This window comes from Pseudoliparis swirei, chromosome 20, assembly GCF_029220125.1.
Source record: "Pseudoliparis swirei isolate HS2019 ecotype Mariana Trench chromosome 20, NWPU_hadal_v1, whole genome shotgun sequence".
Lineage (NCBI taxonomy): Eukaryota > Metazoa > Chordata > Actinopteri > Perciformes > Liparidae > Pseudoliparis > Pseudoliparis swirei.
The window spans coordinates 17,840,605-17,858,343 of record NC_079407.1 but is presented as its reverse complement, the minus strand read 5'-3'; the positions used below and the strand labels follow the sequence as shown (position 1 = coordinate 17,858,343).

At 42.4% G+C, this 17,739-nt stretch overlaps 1 protein-coding gene across 2 annotated transcripts in view; it reads right to left on the bottom strand.

Moving 5' to 3' along the window:
• pitpnm3 (PITPNM family member 3) overlaps positions 1–17,739 on the bottom strand; it is an 83,172-nt gene that overhangs the window by 12,694 nt on the left and 52,739 nt on the right. For both annotated transcript variants that reach the window (XR_008834846.1, XM_056441175.1), the window contains exons 6-10: positions 14,009–14,198; positions 12,749–12,871; positions 12,054–12,220; positions 9,823–9,980; positions 9,104–9,274 (exon numbers count right to left, since the gene is read on the bottom strand). Coding sequence is in view for 1 of the 2 variants with exons in the window: in XM_056441175.1 (XP_056297150.1) it covers positions 9,104–9,274; positions 9,823–9,980; positions 12,054–12,220; positions 12,749–12,871; positions 14,009–14,198 (809 nt within the window). In the remaining variant the exon portion in view is untranslated. The remainder of the gene's footprint in view (positions 1–9,103; positions 9,275–9,822; positions 9,981–12,053; positions 12,221–12,748; positions 12,872–14,008; positions 14,199–17,739) is intronic.

Here is a 17,739-nt window from a genome sequence, read left to right as displayed (position 1 = left end):
CAACAGAGCCCTCCTCACACTGTGCTCGGTCACAGAGAGTGTGTGTTCATCCCCAGCGGTAGAACTCACCTCGGCTACGCTTAACGGTGTTGTTGTTAGCGGCGAGCTAGCGCTGTTGTTGCTAGCCTCAAACCGTGCATAAAATGAGTTCAGGTCGTCCGCTAGGGATGCGTCGGCACTCACCATTGCGCGGGGTCTGCTCTGGTAGTTTGTGATAGTCCGTAGCCCCTGCCATAGGCGCCTGGTGTCGCGCTGCTCCATCTGTGATTCCACTCTGTCTCGGTACCTCCTTTTGGCGTCCTTCACCGCCCTCCTCAGTCCATAGACCGCTGCCTTGTACTCGTCCATGTTGCCGGATACAAGACCGGAGTTATAGGCAGCAGTACGGGCGTTCACAGCTTCACGGATGGATCCATCAACCCACGGCTTTTGGTTAGGAAAGACCCTAACTTTTACCGTGTGGACGATGGTGTCCGTTAGCGTTGCTATGAGGCTCATTGCTACTTCCGCAAACTCGCTGACGTCACTGGAACTGGATTGGATCATGTCCCAGTCGACGATACGTAGAGCGTCCTGTAGCTCAGCCTCTGATTGGTCAGACCACCGCATTACGTTCCTCGTCACTACCGCTTCCCGCGCGATCCTTTGTTTATACTCCGGAAGCAGAAAAATGGCGGCATGGTCTGATTTCCCTAACGGAGGGAGAGAGACAGCCTTGTAGCCTCTCTTGAATGGCGTATAGCAGTGGTCCAACGTTCTTTCCCCTCTGGTAGCACACGTAATGTGCTGGTGAAAGTTCGGCATGACTTTGCAGGTTTGCCTTGTTAAAGTCCCCAGCCACCACCACAGCCGTCGGGATACTTGTCCTGATGCCGACATAACACATCATGTAGGTCCGATAGTGCTACGCCGGTGTCCGCTTGTGGTGGAATGTAGACGGCAGTGGTGATGACCGAGCTGAACTCCGGGGAAGGTAGAATGGACGGCATGAGATCGTCAGATGTTCCAGGTTCGCGAGCAGGAACGAGAAAGAGTCTTAATGTTCTTGGGGTCACACCACATGTTGTTTGTCATGAAGCAAACCCTCCACCCTTAGATTTACCAGACTCTTCCGTTCTGTCTGCACGGAAAACAGAGAAGGACTCGGTTGGGCATATGACTCGATCCGCACCAGCGGGTCAGCCAAGTTTCCGTCAGACAAAAGATGTTACAATCCCGCATGTCCCGTTGGAATCTGATCCTTGCCCTAAAATCATCCATCTTATTTTCCAGAGACTGGACGTTAGCAAGAAGGATGCTGGGCAAAGGTGGACGGTGGGCTTGAACTCTCAGTCTGTTCCGAATTCCGCTCCGTTTCCCTCGATGTTTTCGTCGTCTCCCCGTAGTAGCGGCTCCACTGTTGTTGTTTTGGTTCGCTCGTACAATCTCTGCCGGCCACGCTGGATCGATGGAAAAAGTGGACAAAAACCCTTGTTTTGCGCAAAAGTTTATGTCCAAAAGTGTGCTGCGGTCGTATGTTGTTAGTGCCGATGTGTTTGTGGCAAAGAAAATATTAAAAATAAACACAAAAACTAAAAGAGCGCACAATCTCCGCGGAGCTGCCGCGACGGCGACTGGACACAGCCGCGCCATCCTCCATGTAATCCTCCAGATCAGCACATACACACATTTTATTTATGATAATATTCTGTATCTAATTACACAAGGCCATTTTAGGACCTAGGTGAAATAACTGTTTTGGGAAAACTGCTTTTCATGTTGGCATACTAAACATTTGGTGTTACTTTGTAGATATTACAATACATTTGGCAATGATAGCAATGCTGTTGGACTTTAAAAGCAGTGTATATGGTTTGGCACGGGCATATTTTGAATTCTGATATTGGGCTGGTTTTATTGGCCATTGGGCTGGTTGTGTCACACAGACCTGGCAACCACGGAGCTCCACGGAGGTACGCGAGCAACATAGCTAGCAGAAGCTTTATGTTAGCATGGCGTCGGCGACTGAAAACTCTGTGGTATCTCTACACCAAACACCTTTCAATCGACGGTCAGATATTGACAAGAAGAGGCTGAAAGAGTTGGGACCCGAACATCCGGATTAAAAAATTCTGCAGCAAAGCGCTGACCGCGGGAGGACGTACACCCGGAGATTCTCCTCAAGCCTATATGCTAACCGGAGCTGGTTAGCTGGATTTTCCATGAGTAATTCGTTTTTTTGTTTCCCCTGTCTGTTTTCCAAAGTCCTGGGACTGAAACTCTCTGGACTACAACGGGGTGAGGGATCTACAGAGCTTCAGACAAGTGTAAAGCACGAATCTTGCCGCAGCCATCTAGCTAACAGCATGAAGCTAACTCGCTAACAGCATGAAGCTAACCCTGTTTGCATAGCAGAGCAGAAGGAGACCGAACTGGCATCGAAAACACAACGAAGAAGTTCTGAAAAACAGACACATTCCCTCAAGAATAATGGAAACAGGCTGGTTACAGACATGATTGACTTTCACCAGAGAGTTATTGATAAGTTTGCCAACTTTAAAGAGAGGAGGCTACTTTTCTTTACAGTAGTGGGTCTACTCTGTCAAACACCCAATGTAACATGTGATCTCTTTCTGACTCTATTCTGCTCTGAACCTCTTTCATGTGAGGGTGAAACTCTTTTATTTTGCAAACCTCTGAAACCCAACCCAATGTTTCTTAAAGCTGCTCTGAACCTCTCATGCCCAAAGTCACAGTGTGCTGATAGTTGTTGTTGGACAGTGTTGAGCACAGTGTGTTCTTTAAATAAAGCTTTGTTTTTTACAATATTCTACTCAAAACCTCTTTTCTTCTCATTGTTGAGTGCTATTTAAACTGCGCCCCCCCAAAAAAAAAATTCACCAGCCGCCACTGTTCACCAGACATCATGGATCTACTTGGTAATTCCTAAGAGCATAGCAGGAACATATTTAATCAGTAATTGTGTCGTTAGAAATACAAGTGGCTACCAGCTCAGTTCAATAGCACATTTATCTTACCTTCAAATTCATAGGTGTCGATATAGATGTTTCTATATTGTCATGTGTATATACGCATTATATTCTTCTCATGTAAATATTTCTACTCGTGTATATTTAGTTTATTGTATGTTTATGTACAATGTTTATTTGGGAATTACCTTTATCTTCAATTACTTGCCTATTTCTATGTGATGCTATGTTTAATACATTTCTCTTTTCACAAATGTGTTGTGCTATTAGGTATGGTAGAGAGGATGTGTGCGGGTGATTGATCTGTTTATTTACAATGAACAAAAAGCAAATCGGCATGAAAGGAGAAGACACAACAGTCCATCCTGAGGACAAAAGGAGACTCACACTGACTGAATACAGCTTCCATTACACAGCAGGGTCCAACACAGCCGTGGGGCTCTTTCTTTGACAGCAATCCACCCACCACTGTTTTCCTCTTCTTAACTCAAAGTTCTTTTTTCAACCAGACTCTGGAGGGTGCTGATTATCCTGTTACCTCGGCCTTGTGTGTTGCTGTGGATCTCATTTGTCACTGGATGAGGCTCGACTCATATCTGAATGAGTCTCTTCTCCACTGCTGCGCTACACAGTGTGCCACAGATTCAATGTAATCTATATATGTATGTATGTCACAAACAAGCCCAGACTCAATGACGCCACTTTGGTACCACGTCCTTTACTTTGCTCACAATTACTGTAATATGTGTCAATCCAAAGGAAAGCCTGGTGTGATGGAATAGATACGGTACGAACGGGGAGCTGGAATACGAAGCAGCACGTCCGAGGAGGGCGCAGATCAAAATGGGAGCAGGTGTGCCTGCTCGCCTGCTGATGTTAACCTCAACACATCGTGTCTGGGTTTGAAAGGATCTTGCTGCATCTTTGGAAAAAAAGGGGTTCTCCTGACAGAATCCCACTTTCATTACCTCCATTCACGATGTATACACAAAGATGAGCATTGTTGTTTTATTTCACAAGATGACGTCTTACAGCTTGTCTTCCAAGTGGCTTTGTTCTAATGCATTTATATATTTCTTACTGGCATATTTAGCATTATGAAAATGAGAGAGCTGTGACTATTACAGATGTGAGTTGACGCCAGTTTGGCTCACGTTAACACTCGACCGGTAACGTTACCAGACAGGTTCGGCATCAACAGGGAAAAGAGATATCCGTGTTGCCAGATGTCGTGCTGAAGAACGTGTTGCTGAGACAGAGAGAGGTCTTGAACGTTGAGTTAATGTAGACCTTCTCCAGATTTATGTGTCTGAAAATTGCCATTTTAGTTTCAGAATGTTCGGAAGATATGCGGCTTGTGGGAATATTGAAACTATGAGGAGATAAGCATGAATGTGTTTATGTCACTCTGTAACGCTGTTCATTCTGTACATCTACTGCTTCTGTCCATCCAGGGAGAGGGATCCTCCTCTGTTGCTTTCCTGGAGGTTTAATCCCTTTTTTCCCTCTGAACGTTTTTTTCTCTATTTTTTGGGAGTTTTTCCTGATCCCATGTGAGGTCCTGGGACGGGGATGTTGTCAAGTTTCAGTTTTTTAGACCTTTGCAGTTTCCCTACTTGATCGGGAAACTGCAACGGTTTAAAAACGGAAACTTGACAGTGAAAAACCGGGGATCAAAAACTGGAAATTCTGGAAAACCAGTAAAAGAAAATCTGGGAACTTTGAGCTGGAACAGCAGGAGCAATACACTGGAATCCTGGGAAAAGACAATCAAGTGAATATATATAGGATCAAAGTAGTACTTACCTTCTCAACTGTAATCAACAACGGAGTGGATTCAAACAAGACGGATCAAACTACTGTGAAATCAGCCGAGCAACTCAAGGTGGAACGAACTACAGCGAAAAGACTATTTACACAACTGGTCAACAGGATTACCGCCATGGCCTACAAGGACATGTCTAAAAAGGAGCTCAGAGACAGTTTCAATAAAGTCATAAGAGAAACTGAGAAAGTTATGGGTGAAAATAAAATTTGAAAACTGGATTTAAGGCGGAGCTGGATGCAAATGAGGATGCTGTGTTAACTAAACAGCAAAAAGCCGACATAGAAAAGACCTTCAATGAGTGTAATGGAAAACTAAGGGAGGTCAAAAGTCTGATTCAGGAGGAACGTTGAATTGTCCACAGCATTGCAGGCGGCAGAGGAGTGTGACCATGCTGCTACTGTGCGGCCCAATAGTAGCCAGGAGGCATATGACTTTATGCTCGACCACCTGCAAGGACGGGTAAAGACCGGAAAGGACGTGTACCGCCGGTGGAAACGATGGGTCCCACCAAGTGAGCAAGAGGACTTTCGGAGCTGCGTGAAGAGGCTGGAACTCCTCCTTCCTAGGTTGATTTCCAAGAAGGCCAGCTACATACAGTCTGTGTACAGATTGTTAAGCCCTCAGAGGCAAATTCATAATTTGTGATATTGGGCTATGTAAAATAAACTGAATTGAATAACATGGTTTCCATTTTTAAAGAATCACTCAGAGAGATAGGTAAATGTGTTGAAGTAGTGTTGTGTGAGGTATGGGAGAGCCCGTACAAAAGTAGAGAGGTGCTCTTCTCTTCTCTCTCAATCAGTTTTAGCGTATGCAATATTTATAACATGTTCAGCGCTTCACCTTGCTGTCAAGTAGTTCTTTCCATCAGGGAACGGAAACTGTTTCAGTATTTTTTATCAAAACAGTCATTGTTCCCTTGCAGAACACGGAAGTTGCCGGTCAAGGACAAGTTCTTTTTTCACAAAAGGGTTTCTCTCTGGTTCGACAATGACAAACACTGAAGTCATATTTCCTGCTCCTCGGAAACAGACCCATTTGAAACCAAACCATCTCATCTAGCATCACCGATATGAACGTAGATTCCATAATCTTCATCATCCTAAGACTCCTGCATCATTAACCACACCTGATCCTCCCTCATGTCTGAGTGGGCGGCTGCTAATCCGTTTCCTGCGACGGTTGCAGATCCTTCAAAGACCGACGATGCAACACGTGGCTGCATCTGGCGGTTTATTTATAAAACAATCCAGTAGGCAGCAGAGAAAGGGTCAATCTACCAATCATGGGATGCAAATCTGACTGATGACAAGATGATCTCCAAAGCCCCCCGCAACGGCTCAGTTCCAGCCAAGTGGCACGTTCCCTGACACGACGGAAAATAACCGCAGTGACGGTTCAGAAAGAAGACGGCACACTTGGAGTAATTTCCTTCATGCGTCACGTGTTTTTTGTCACTGCCACATCCCTTTAGGAAAACAGGAGCATGTCCTGAGTCAATTAACTCAGTGAAGGGAGCACAAAGTCTGTCTCTCATACGAGAGCATTTGCTTTGTCTCAACTGTAAGCTGAACATCTTTGGGCTTCGGACTGTTGATTGGAGAAAAGAAATAATGACATTATTATGGTATTTTTTCAGATTCATAGACCAATGTATGTCTCTGAAAACTAATATGCAAATTGTAAGGCATTGGGAAAAATATGAATACCTAATAATAATGGTGATGACAGATTGGCATCCACCACTTCTCTGTCTCTCTCGCCCCCCGACTCAATCAGGTGAGGTTGATTTAACCGATCCTATAGTCATCTGGTTGGGCTGTTATGATAGAATTTTAATGTTATAACAAAATCCAATAACAATCTTGAATCAAAATGTTGTTTACTTATAACACATACACACACACACACACACACCTACACACCCACCAAGCTTCTATTTGCATCTAATCTCTGGAATATGAGCACAACTGTGTTTTTCTTTCACAGCACAATAAACAGAGAGAGGGAGATACTCTTCTGGGTGGGAGAATGATCCACTGACTGACACGTTTTTGCGACATTTCACAAGACGTGCAGCTGGAGAAGCAGACAGAGAGAGACAGGAGCAACACAAAACTGCAGGGGCTTGACACAAAAATAGGGCTAGTGAGAAAGACAAGAAAGTACAAGCACGAGCATGCGTGCTTGTACTTTGTGTGCCTGCAAAAAAGACCAAACGATTGCACACGGCAGATGAGAGTGAAACCGCTGATGATGGTGGTAATATGGTAGGACAGGCAGATTATTCATAAAGTGAGGGAGGATGATTGCACTGTGGCCTTGAAATGTCTTTTTACTCAGAGACTTTTAACTCAGCCCCTTTCCTGCATTCCTCGTCACGTTCTCAGCCTCCACACACGAGCACAACAGGTACAATTTAATGGTGAGGAATAGATACAGCACCATCCTTATGTTAAAGCATAGCTAGCCATGTGATCAATACAGATATTAATTACTGTGATTCCATGTGCATTTGCTGTCTTGGACAATAATATTCCCCGTTGGACCATCGCTGGAAATCAATAGGAAGAGAGCTAGTTCCCTCTTTATTCGCAACATTCATCATAATAAAAGCTGCACTGTTGATGGGTGTTGATGTCAAAGTCATATGCACAGGATTTGATTGTCTTTTCATGCCTTCAGAACAACTAATTATCGTATTACAGAGGAGGAAATGGGTGGTGCGGGCTGTTGCTTCTTCTGTGTGTACGAGTGTGTTTGTATGGCTGTGTCCGTCCGTGTGCACCTGTCTATAATCTATAATTTGACAGCATCCAGGATCAATCAATAGAACAGGGATGCAGACCCATAATTAAAACTCGGTATAGCTGCAAGCCCTCGCTGTGTGTCTGCCTTTACACTTCATCACCTCCCGTTATGTGAGTGGCCGAGTCTGATTGAATTAATAAAACACAGCTTGGGCTTCGAGCTTACGCGTGTAAACACACTTCGCTATTTAATACCACGTGTCAGGCATTTTGGGTACACAGGTCCACATGCAAGCAAAACACGCAAATTATTCAGCAGTGAATTTATTTTATAACATTATTAATGCGATTGCTCGTGGAAGACAAAAGACAATTCGCACATCACCTGACGACACTGCATGAGAGTATTGAATTCTAAAGTGTGCTGTATTTTTACTTTTTAAGACTGTATTGGACAGTTTTTCTTCTTTGCTTAACGATGAACTTGTAATGTATAGTACAGTATGGTTGTCCTCAAGTTGTGTTTATATGGTGTATGAAATATGATTATACTGAAGTCTTTGCATGGATATTTGTCTCAGGCACCTGACAAGAAAGACAGAATTAATTTGTAATGTCTAAAATTGCCACCACATAATACATACCATTGTGCATGTCTGAATAGGACTTGAGCCAATACCTTTTCATGTTTAAACAATCAATCTCACTAAAGTGTCCTGTCGTATGAAATGTGCCATGCAAATAAACTTGACCTGACTAAAGAACCTACTTTATTGTGCCTAGTAAAAAAGCAAGAATGGAACATAAATGGAAAAGTCGCCACAATAGTACATTTGACATATTGTTATACATATTTCTAATGATTGCATGTTCAGTAAAGGAGTTTTTATTTTGTCTCTAGCCTTGCACCAAACCACGAAGCCGTATCCTCTGATCTGGATTCATGCTCACAGGCCATTACCTCAAGAGATCAGCAGTCGCCCTCCTTTCTCTCGGTGAGGTAGGCGCACAGGGGGGCAGGCTATCCAAGCTATACACGTCATCCCCGCTGTTTTCATCCAGTCTCTATGTCCCAAAAGTGTGCTAAAACATGCTTCAAATTATTTAGTAGCTCATTAAGGACTCACTTTCTACAACCAGGCCCCCAAGGGGGATTACAGCAGTACTCTGCCGTATCTAGCAGACTAATATCTCACATGCTGTGCCTGACCCTCAGAGAGCGATGGCGGGCCAAAAGTACAGGGCCACAAGAAGTACATTTACTTCAAATCGGATTTATCTCTGCATCAGCAGGGCAAGCTTACACAGGTGAGGCCGAGGCTCTGTGTGCACATGTGTGCCTGTGAAAATTGTCATTACAAAGTCATAGCATCTGTCTGCCGCTGTAATCCTAAAAGATTTCATGCCAGCTTTATAATGCAAAACCCAAAAGGTTATTAATAAAGCAATGCAATTATACCAGAAAATAAATTAACCAATGAAATATTCAGGAGGAGCTTCTCTCGCATCTCCCAACGCTCGCAAATTGATTTTCAGGGTCGAATCCAACTTCCTACCTATGAGCATTGAGCGTCCATCTCCGAGAGGGTAGCGCTGGTAGCGCGGCACAGCGTATGGTGGCAACTTGTGGAAGAGAGACTGCAGCAGTGGCTCCAGTCTGGAGGCTGAAGGGTCCGAAGGGTAAAACAAGTTGAAAATCTGAGAGCAGGCTGGATGCAGCTGGTTCACTGAGGGGGCAGAAAGCACAATGGACAAGCAAAACCATTAGGAAAAGTATGACTCATACAGAGTATAAAGTGTAGCTGAGGGAGGAGGTGTTGGAAACACAATAAATAAGCAGGGCAATCAAACTTCCAGTGAAAATAATTTTGAGGTTATTGGTGTTATCACTTTGAGGGATAATCACCAGCTCATTTACATTTTTACATATGCCAAAGGACCTACTTTTATAACAGGTATAAATAATAATAATACGGTATAAATTAAACTTTTCTTGCAGTGCAGGAGTAAAATCCAAGTGAAAACCAGTCTAAACTGATCTATTTACATCCGATTTATGTGATTTCACTGCAGTCCTCTCTAAATTAGTCAATCAAAGTAACTTTGTACAGCACCTTGTGTACAGGTGAGTGTCGTCAAGTGCTTCAGTAGAAATATAAAGCACAACAACTGGAGATACAAGCTGCTGTTATCTGTGAGAGTGTGTCCTTGTGTAGAAGTTTGCATTTGAAGAATTGCGCTCTCCGCTATCTGTTGAATGTGTTTTGAGTCTTACCCTGGACGGCAGGCAGCACGGTGCGTCTCATGGCCAGCACCAGGCCCAAAGGGCAGCCGAGCAGGAAGCAGTCTGACACCTCAAAGTCAAATTGACCGGGATTCAACACCAGACCGGTGCTTCTGCCACCACGCAGCTCCACACCCTCCTTCATCAAACTGGGGACACACAATATACAATGTTATCTGTCTGTGGAGAGTGGAATCGCGACAGAGCGTCCGCTTGAACCTTGCACAGTTGTAATAATATATACAGTATAATAGATATATAGTAAATATACAGCACATTTCACCACAGCAAATAATTACAAATTGGAAATTTGGTGGATAATATCCCTAATAACATGTAAATAGTATAGATATAATAAGATGATATATATATATATATTCTTATAATTGTTTAATTGTTGGAGCGACAATTAACAGCAGTTAACCCCACCCTTTTTAGTAGTTACTAACACATAACTAATTGGGAACGAATAAAAGCGAATAATGTGCTTACTGAAATTGAAAAGGCAAAATTGAGTGATGCTTTTTGCTCTTTTCTGAATCAATGGTAGGCCGGATAATTTCAAGACTCAGGGGTTGTTGGCGGCAGCGAGTCTTGATGACTCAGCCTGAGCAGCTCGTCGCTTAGCCTTCACACAGGCAGGGCGTCATTTCCCCTAAACAGTTAGTCCTCTATGGGGAAAAGGGATGAGCTGACAGTCATGTTTAAAAATTAAATCAATAGCTTTTTGATTGCCTTCAGCTTCCATTTGTTTTGTTGGCTTTTCTATAGAAATACGCCCACTCTTTCGTAAAAATCTGTTATGTTATTTAAATATGACAAATATGACATTGATGTTAAACCTTTGCTCATAGAATCTGGAGTAGTGGTATACGTAGTGGTGTTGAGTAAGTGGTTGACACGGTTTTATGAGGGATAATTGTTGGTAAAGAAACAGATAAGGCATTTTAAAATGACCAGCTCTCTACTAGAGCAGCAAATAGATGTGATTGATGCCAAACTATTATACTAAACCCCTGCAAATATATTTCCTTATGGGCATTACGAATGCATGAAGCCTTTGCGAAGCTCTGGCTGCACATACTTGTTTATTTTTTCTGACCACTTTAGACTAAATAGATGTCGAAATCTTATAAATGATATCCATTTTATCGTTTGTTTTTTCTCATCTTGAAAGGTAAGCTTTATTTCCATATGTTGGCTGAAACATTAAGGACAACAGCACTCATGCTTGCTGCACTGATTGCAGTCTCCTGGGTTTTCTTAGTACGTGTTGTGACCATTTCCACCTGTGAGTGTCAAAGCAGAGCAAGCTGTTGTGGAAAAGAGAGAATCAGACGGAGACAGCTTTCCAATTGGCCATTCTGAAAAGAGAATAATGTGGGCTTAAAAAGGAGCTTTAATAAGCCCTCTGCGGGATGGGAACATCCACTGGGAGGGGCTGGGGGAAAGAGCACGTCCAGGAGCAGAGGTTACCTTCTCCACCGCGAGGCTTGCGATTAGCAAGAGGAGAACTATAGAACTGTAAGGAGCGAGGTGCACCACCGTGGACACAATGTGGCGTAATGGTGAATAGATGGGGTCCTATCTTCAGTCACTGTGTTACTTTGATGGTGTACGCCCAGTGGAGCGTGTGATTTGGAATGGGAACACTGGTTGCTTGATGTGAGTAAACATGGCAGTTGTAGCCCCCCCCCCCCGGCCAACACAACTCAGCTAAATTCAGCCGCATTGCTCGGCCTCCCGCACAAACCGACTGGCACAGGCAAAAAACGGCTATTTATAGACCAGAAGGCAGGCAGGCCAGTCAAGCTGCAAATATTGATGAAGAGCAAGGGCGAGACAAGGTGACACATTCCAGGAAAACCTGAGAGGGATGGCATGCAAGATCTGAGTTATCAACTGAGACCCTAAGCTTAAAAACTGTAATACTAATATTACTACTACTACTACTAATAATAATAATAATAATAATAATAAACAGAGAAGAATGCTTGTTTGTGGTAAATCCAGCAAATAGCTGAAAAAGTTCTAAACCTCAGTGACGCAAACTTGTATATACAATTCCAATATTACCATAAATCATAAAGAATGAACCCTACTTATATAGATTTTTCAACATTGCCCATACTTACCTATACATCCAGAAATATTAAACGGACAGGCACCTTGATATAAACCGCATTTAAAGATATTTTATAGTAAACAAAGTAATAACCCACCTGGAAAAAAAGCTGTGCTGGCCCGTGGACGTGGCGTCTCCATCATAGGAGTCGCTTTGCTTGCGTCTGAGCCCTTCATTGGGGGCGGAGATATCGATGTTGCTCTTACTGAGCCTCTTGCTGGAACTCAGACTCAGGCTGGACTCCCCGAGTAGGCCCGAGTTATCCTGAGGGGAAGGAGGAGAGTGTGCAACATGCTGAAAATACCTTATACAGATAGGAGTTGATTCCCTTAGATGAACCCTATCTATGCAAGAGTGACGATCTAAAGATGTGAGTGGATTGGAAAAGGAGAGGAGAAGAGAGCGAGCGGGCAAGAGACAGAAAGTGGGGATCATGTGATACGTAGCAGGCGGAAAAAGGACATCAAATGACAAGCTGCCCCAAATATTATAATGAACATGTTACATGCACAGATTGAACTGCTGAAAGTTGAGCTCAGAAAAAATGGGAAGAAACCTTCAGGAGAGCAACACTATGTATGATAGTCTCCGTTTGTTTACTAAGGCGGACTGGGGGTGCCACTGGTGCACTCTGGGGAGTAATTAGCTATACTGACAAAATAAAACACAAGCATGTCATGGTTTGCATTTGCAGTGATCTCTTTAAGATGCATCACCAGTAAAGTGCTCTTTCCCCGGAGCAGGTCTGTGCATCACCATCATCTTGTTGCCAGTGTAACAGGGAGTTCCTACCTTCAGGCTCTCGGTGCTGTTGTTCTTGCTGCTGTTGTTGGGGCTGCCGGGCCTCTGGTGATTGCTAAAGCATAAAGCGTCGAAGCACAGCACACCTCCCACGCAGTCGCCCATCAGGCATACCTGCTGGGGAAAATAGATCATTCAGACAACCTTCCCATATGGCACACTCAGTCAGACGAGACATAACAGGAGGATAATGGAGAGGTGTGTGAAAGCAATTATAGAATTAAGAAAACAACATATTTCACTGGGAAAACAACATATTTCTCTGGTAATACATACTGTATGTTTGAATGTTAGTAGACAATAAATCAATACATGTTCCCATGTTGTACAAACACAAACATAATTGTGCGAATTGTCATCCATCAGACTGCTGGTAAAACTTCACAAAGAGAAAGCAAAAAAAATCACTGTGTTTTCCTACACAGTATTGTTCTGGTTTCGTTTCAGCACTTTTCAGAACGTAAATGGGAAAAAAGGGCTTTTGTGTACTCTGCACCCTCATCCTGGAATAAGTTGCAGAATAATTAAACTCAAAGAACCTTCTTTAAAATATAAAATGAAAGAAATGGAATTTCTTAAATTAACTTGGTTAATTAAATTTAGTTTCTTTTAACTTGTCTTGTTCTGTGTTTTTTGTTTGTAACTATGTGTTTCTTATGTAGCCTGTCTTGGCCAGGTCACCATCGAAAAATAGATTTTGAATCTCAATGGGACTCACCTGGTTGAATAAAGATTTAAATATGCAATGGTTTCATTTTATATATACACTCAGTATCCTTTGTTTTGTCATTTTTGCACCTCTAGCACTTCTATGCTATGCATGCCTGAATAATGTATCCTGAATAATGTATCCTGAATAATGCTGCTTTTGCAGTGAATAAAGACATACCTACCGTTTTACATAACATTTATTCTGAGAGTAAAGTAAGAAACAGCATGGGTTTGGTAACTCCGGTTTAGCAAAGGGTCAATGGTCAACATTCTTCTCACAGATCATTAACTCACAAGAAAAAGCAGCGTGTTACCAAGAGCTCAATAGTTGTTATGTACAAGAGAATGAAATGCGATCTGCTAAACAATAGACATCTGCAGCCTCTTAGGCCCAGAGCTACCACACATTACAGCCCACTCAAAAGCAATCTGTAATTCCTTTGACAATCATTGGCTTCGATCAAAGTGCCTACAGCTCATTATTCAATGAGGAGAGACGAGAGGCCTCTCTTCTCCCACCAGAAGAGGTTTGAGACGGACCTGACCCGTAAATCCCTGGCCGTCCTCTGACTGCAGGAAGCTGCGATAGACCTGGTTGGCTCGGGCGATCACGGTGGCCACGGCATCCTGGTAGCGAGGTGAGACGATGGCGAGGAGGGGGAGGGCAGCCAGGGGCAGGTGGTCCACGCTACTGGACACACAGCTCTCGTCATAGCTGTATGGGTTCAGACTGGAAGAGAAGAACAATTATAATTATTATAATATATATATATATATATATTAATGTAACAATCTTAACAAAGCCCTTTGGGAATATTTCCTTACAAATTTGTAAAATGGCAGTCATCAGTTTCTAATGAAGATTAATGTTAAAATAAATGAAAGCTAAGATTATTCAGATGTTCACATTCAGACCCCTTGTCTTCTCGAAATGAATTAATGTCTCATCCAATCTGTTCCTGATCTGACTTGATACAAGACTTCAAGGTTTTCCCACAATGCTAGTGTGTGTGTGTGTGTGTGTGTGTGTGTGTGTGTGTGTGTGTAGCACAATGACAGACACAGCATAAGAGACATTTCATGTGACAACGCGGGGAAACGGAAAAAGATGGTGTTGCCCACCCTGTCATCATCCATCAAATGCAGTTTTTACAGGAGGAAGCATGTGACACCACATAAAGCCTGAAACAGGAGCAACGGGCACCTCCCCACACAGAAGGGCAAAACCTCGATGCAAGTGACAGGGGAGACGGTTGTGATGCAGCACCGACAAAGACATGTTTGCAATGCAACATTATGGGAAGGACGTAATTGTCTCAAAGACAAATCTTTTTTCTCCAAAGTAAGAGGTGTAGTCCATTCATGTGGAGCCCATTGATGTAGATGTTGAATGATTTCACTCTACACTTGATAACAGTGAAGCTATTGAAGATTGTTTCCATAAATTATGACAAAATATTCATAACAATTATTCCAAATCTTTTTTCTCCAAAGTAAGAGGTGTAGTCCACTCATGTGGAGCCCATTGACGTAGATGTTGAATGATTTCACTCTAGACTTGATAACAGTGAAGCTATTGAAGATTGTTTCCATAAATTATGACAAAATATTCATAAAAATTATTCAAAATCTTTTTTCTTCAAAATGAGAGGTGTAGTCCACTCATGTGGAGCCCATTGATGTGTACACTTGATAACAGTGAAGCTATTGAAGATTGTTTCCATAAAATATTAAATATAATTCATAATAATTATTTAAGATGAGTTTTTTTCAAAATAACAGCTGTAGTACATTACAGGGTGGCCATTTGACATATGGTATAAGTTCTGTCAGCCTTCACAATCTTTCAGTGGATATATTGAATATTTTTGGAATATGTCTTTCCTGGATTGCTTTTTGCAGACGGTCCCTGGGCTTAGGTCTCACAGCTCATCGCACATTGAGACTTTTTTTTGGTAAAATGAAGGTTGTAGCTTGTTGTCGACATCACTACGATCACAGAGAGGTGTTGTTTGTGTTTTAACTCCGTGTCGTTTGAGAGCTATTGAGCCGGGAAGTCTGAATCTGTGAATATCTTTCTAACTTTACTGAACTCGTTTTAAACACATTTATTTTGCATTGATATGCACACCATGTAAGCTAAATAAATCTAATACATGAAAGTATACCGACATTTTGTGTTACACCCATTAAATACAAACATCTTTATTTGTGTAATTGATTTAATTAAATGTATCAAACCATATTTAGATGTCACCTCTAAGTAGGGCTAATAATTTAAACTCTGTCTGGCATTAAACCAACACTGAAAGCAAGGAGAGGGAAGGGGAACCTGGCTCTGCCTTCCAAGAACTTCAAAACCATTAGGCATGTTTGTTTTAGTCAAGTCTATACAAGAAAGGTTTATGGTTTAAGTTTATTATATAAAAAAAAAATCACCAGCCAAGTATGAATTAGCTCACACATTGGGGCTAATTAGCTGCTGGCTCTGCACACGATCTTTATCCCCCCTGCTATGAAGTGTCAAAATCTCAGGAAAGACCATGTATGTAAGGACAGGTTTCTCCTATTCTGGGAACAACTGTGCCAGAGTAACTTAATGTTCTTTCTTTGTGATTGTGAATGTCCCAGTATAAATTCTAAATAAGCCATTTACTTGATTGCTTGCACTGATTGCATGATTGTGTGAATCTTCTGATTATATGCCAATGTCAGCGCCAACACACTTTAAATTATCTAGATAAAACCTCTTCTGAAAAAATCCTCCAGCTCCAATATCATTCCCTTTTCTTCTTCTTTTCTCAACACCATAAGCCATTATTATGTGCCACCATATGTTCATAGTTGACATTTCCTCGTTTGGTTGCCACTGAATAGCATGCTGCTGAAAGCATAGCTTCTGTCTAAAAGAGCTACACTCTGTTGGGAAGGGGGGAAAAAGACAATTGATTGTTGTGCTCCTAGCAACACAGCGTTCACCCGTCAGGTCTGGTGGATAAAGCCACCTCCACAAGCCCCTCTGCTGACACAAGAGCAGACAGTTACAGATCTCGGCTGAAGGGTGATTATTTACATCAGTCAGCAGAATAGATGGATTGAAAAATGTCTACGTCCCTGATGCCATCCAGAGCATGCTCGAGATGCGACTCCAGCCTGTGCGATAAGATGCACATGCGTTTAGTTGTCCCTCATCCGTCACTTTCTGGCAAAAAATGATGGAAAACATCAGCAACATAATGAGGGCTCAATATTTGAAATGGCTAAAAATTGACATTACCAAGAGTGAATATCCAAAAATTCAAGAGTGACTTACTAGCCTCGTGGAAAGAAAGTGCTTACAACGAGTTCCTTATTTATCAGATAAACCATATACTAGACCACAAGTTGACTCAGAGTCTCCACGTTTCTTTGGTGATCACGACTTTAATAAGGAGAGCAAAGCAGCGCAGAACATGCTTGACAAAACCCCACTGGACCTGCAGCTCCGTATGCACGCTGCTTCAGAGAGTAGCTCTTTCAGACAGAAGCTACGCTTTGAGCCGCTTCCATGCAGATTTGAATTTTTAAAAAGGAAACCTTTATAATATATTCTGTGTCACTGGAACAGAACTGCAGACAGTTATTTGCATTACAAAGGTGACCCTTCTTCCAGAGATGCTGCTGTGTGAAATATTCAGCTCAGACAATTCAAGCGGAGAGATGGCAACGTCTCGCTCCAAGAGGAAGGTGTGCTACTCATAATTGAAACCACGTTGATATATTCACCAGGTGCTTGTTTATTGAGTTTTAAGGAACTGGAAATGAGAAATCCCAACACCCCAGCTGAGGGCCACTGTGGTCAGAGCTTTGAAGTTTAACATTCTGAAGATCTTATTGGATTCTTGTTTACAACTGCTGCTCACACACTGCTGCCAAAAACGCATGCTCGCAGACAACAAAGAAAAAATAAGTTTCAATTAATATTCCAAACACAGCTCGAGCTCTGAACAGGGTCCACAAGTCACAGAACAGGAACAGAGGTTCAACACCTGCTGCTCTGCTCATTATTTGCGTTGCACAATTAGTTGATTATGAAAGCACTTGTTAGTATTAAGATGGAGCAGACACTGTTTTACACACACGTAAATGATTTGCTTGCTTGCTTGTGAGGCTGTTTGAAGGTATAACGTTCTCATGGACTGTCAATTATTCAATATATTGTCAGAATCAATGGTTCCTAATCAATTTGAGGTGATCATAATTACCTTTTTTGACACAAACATGTATGTGCT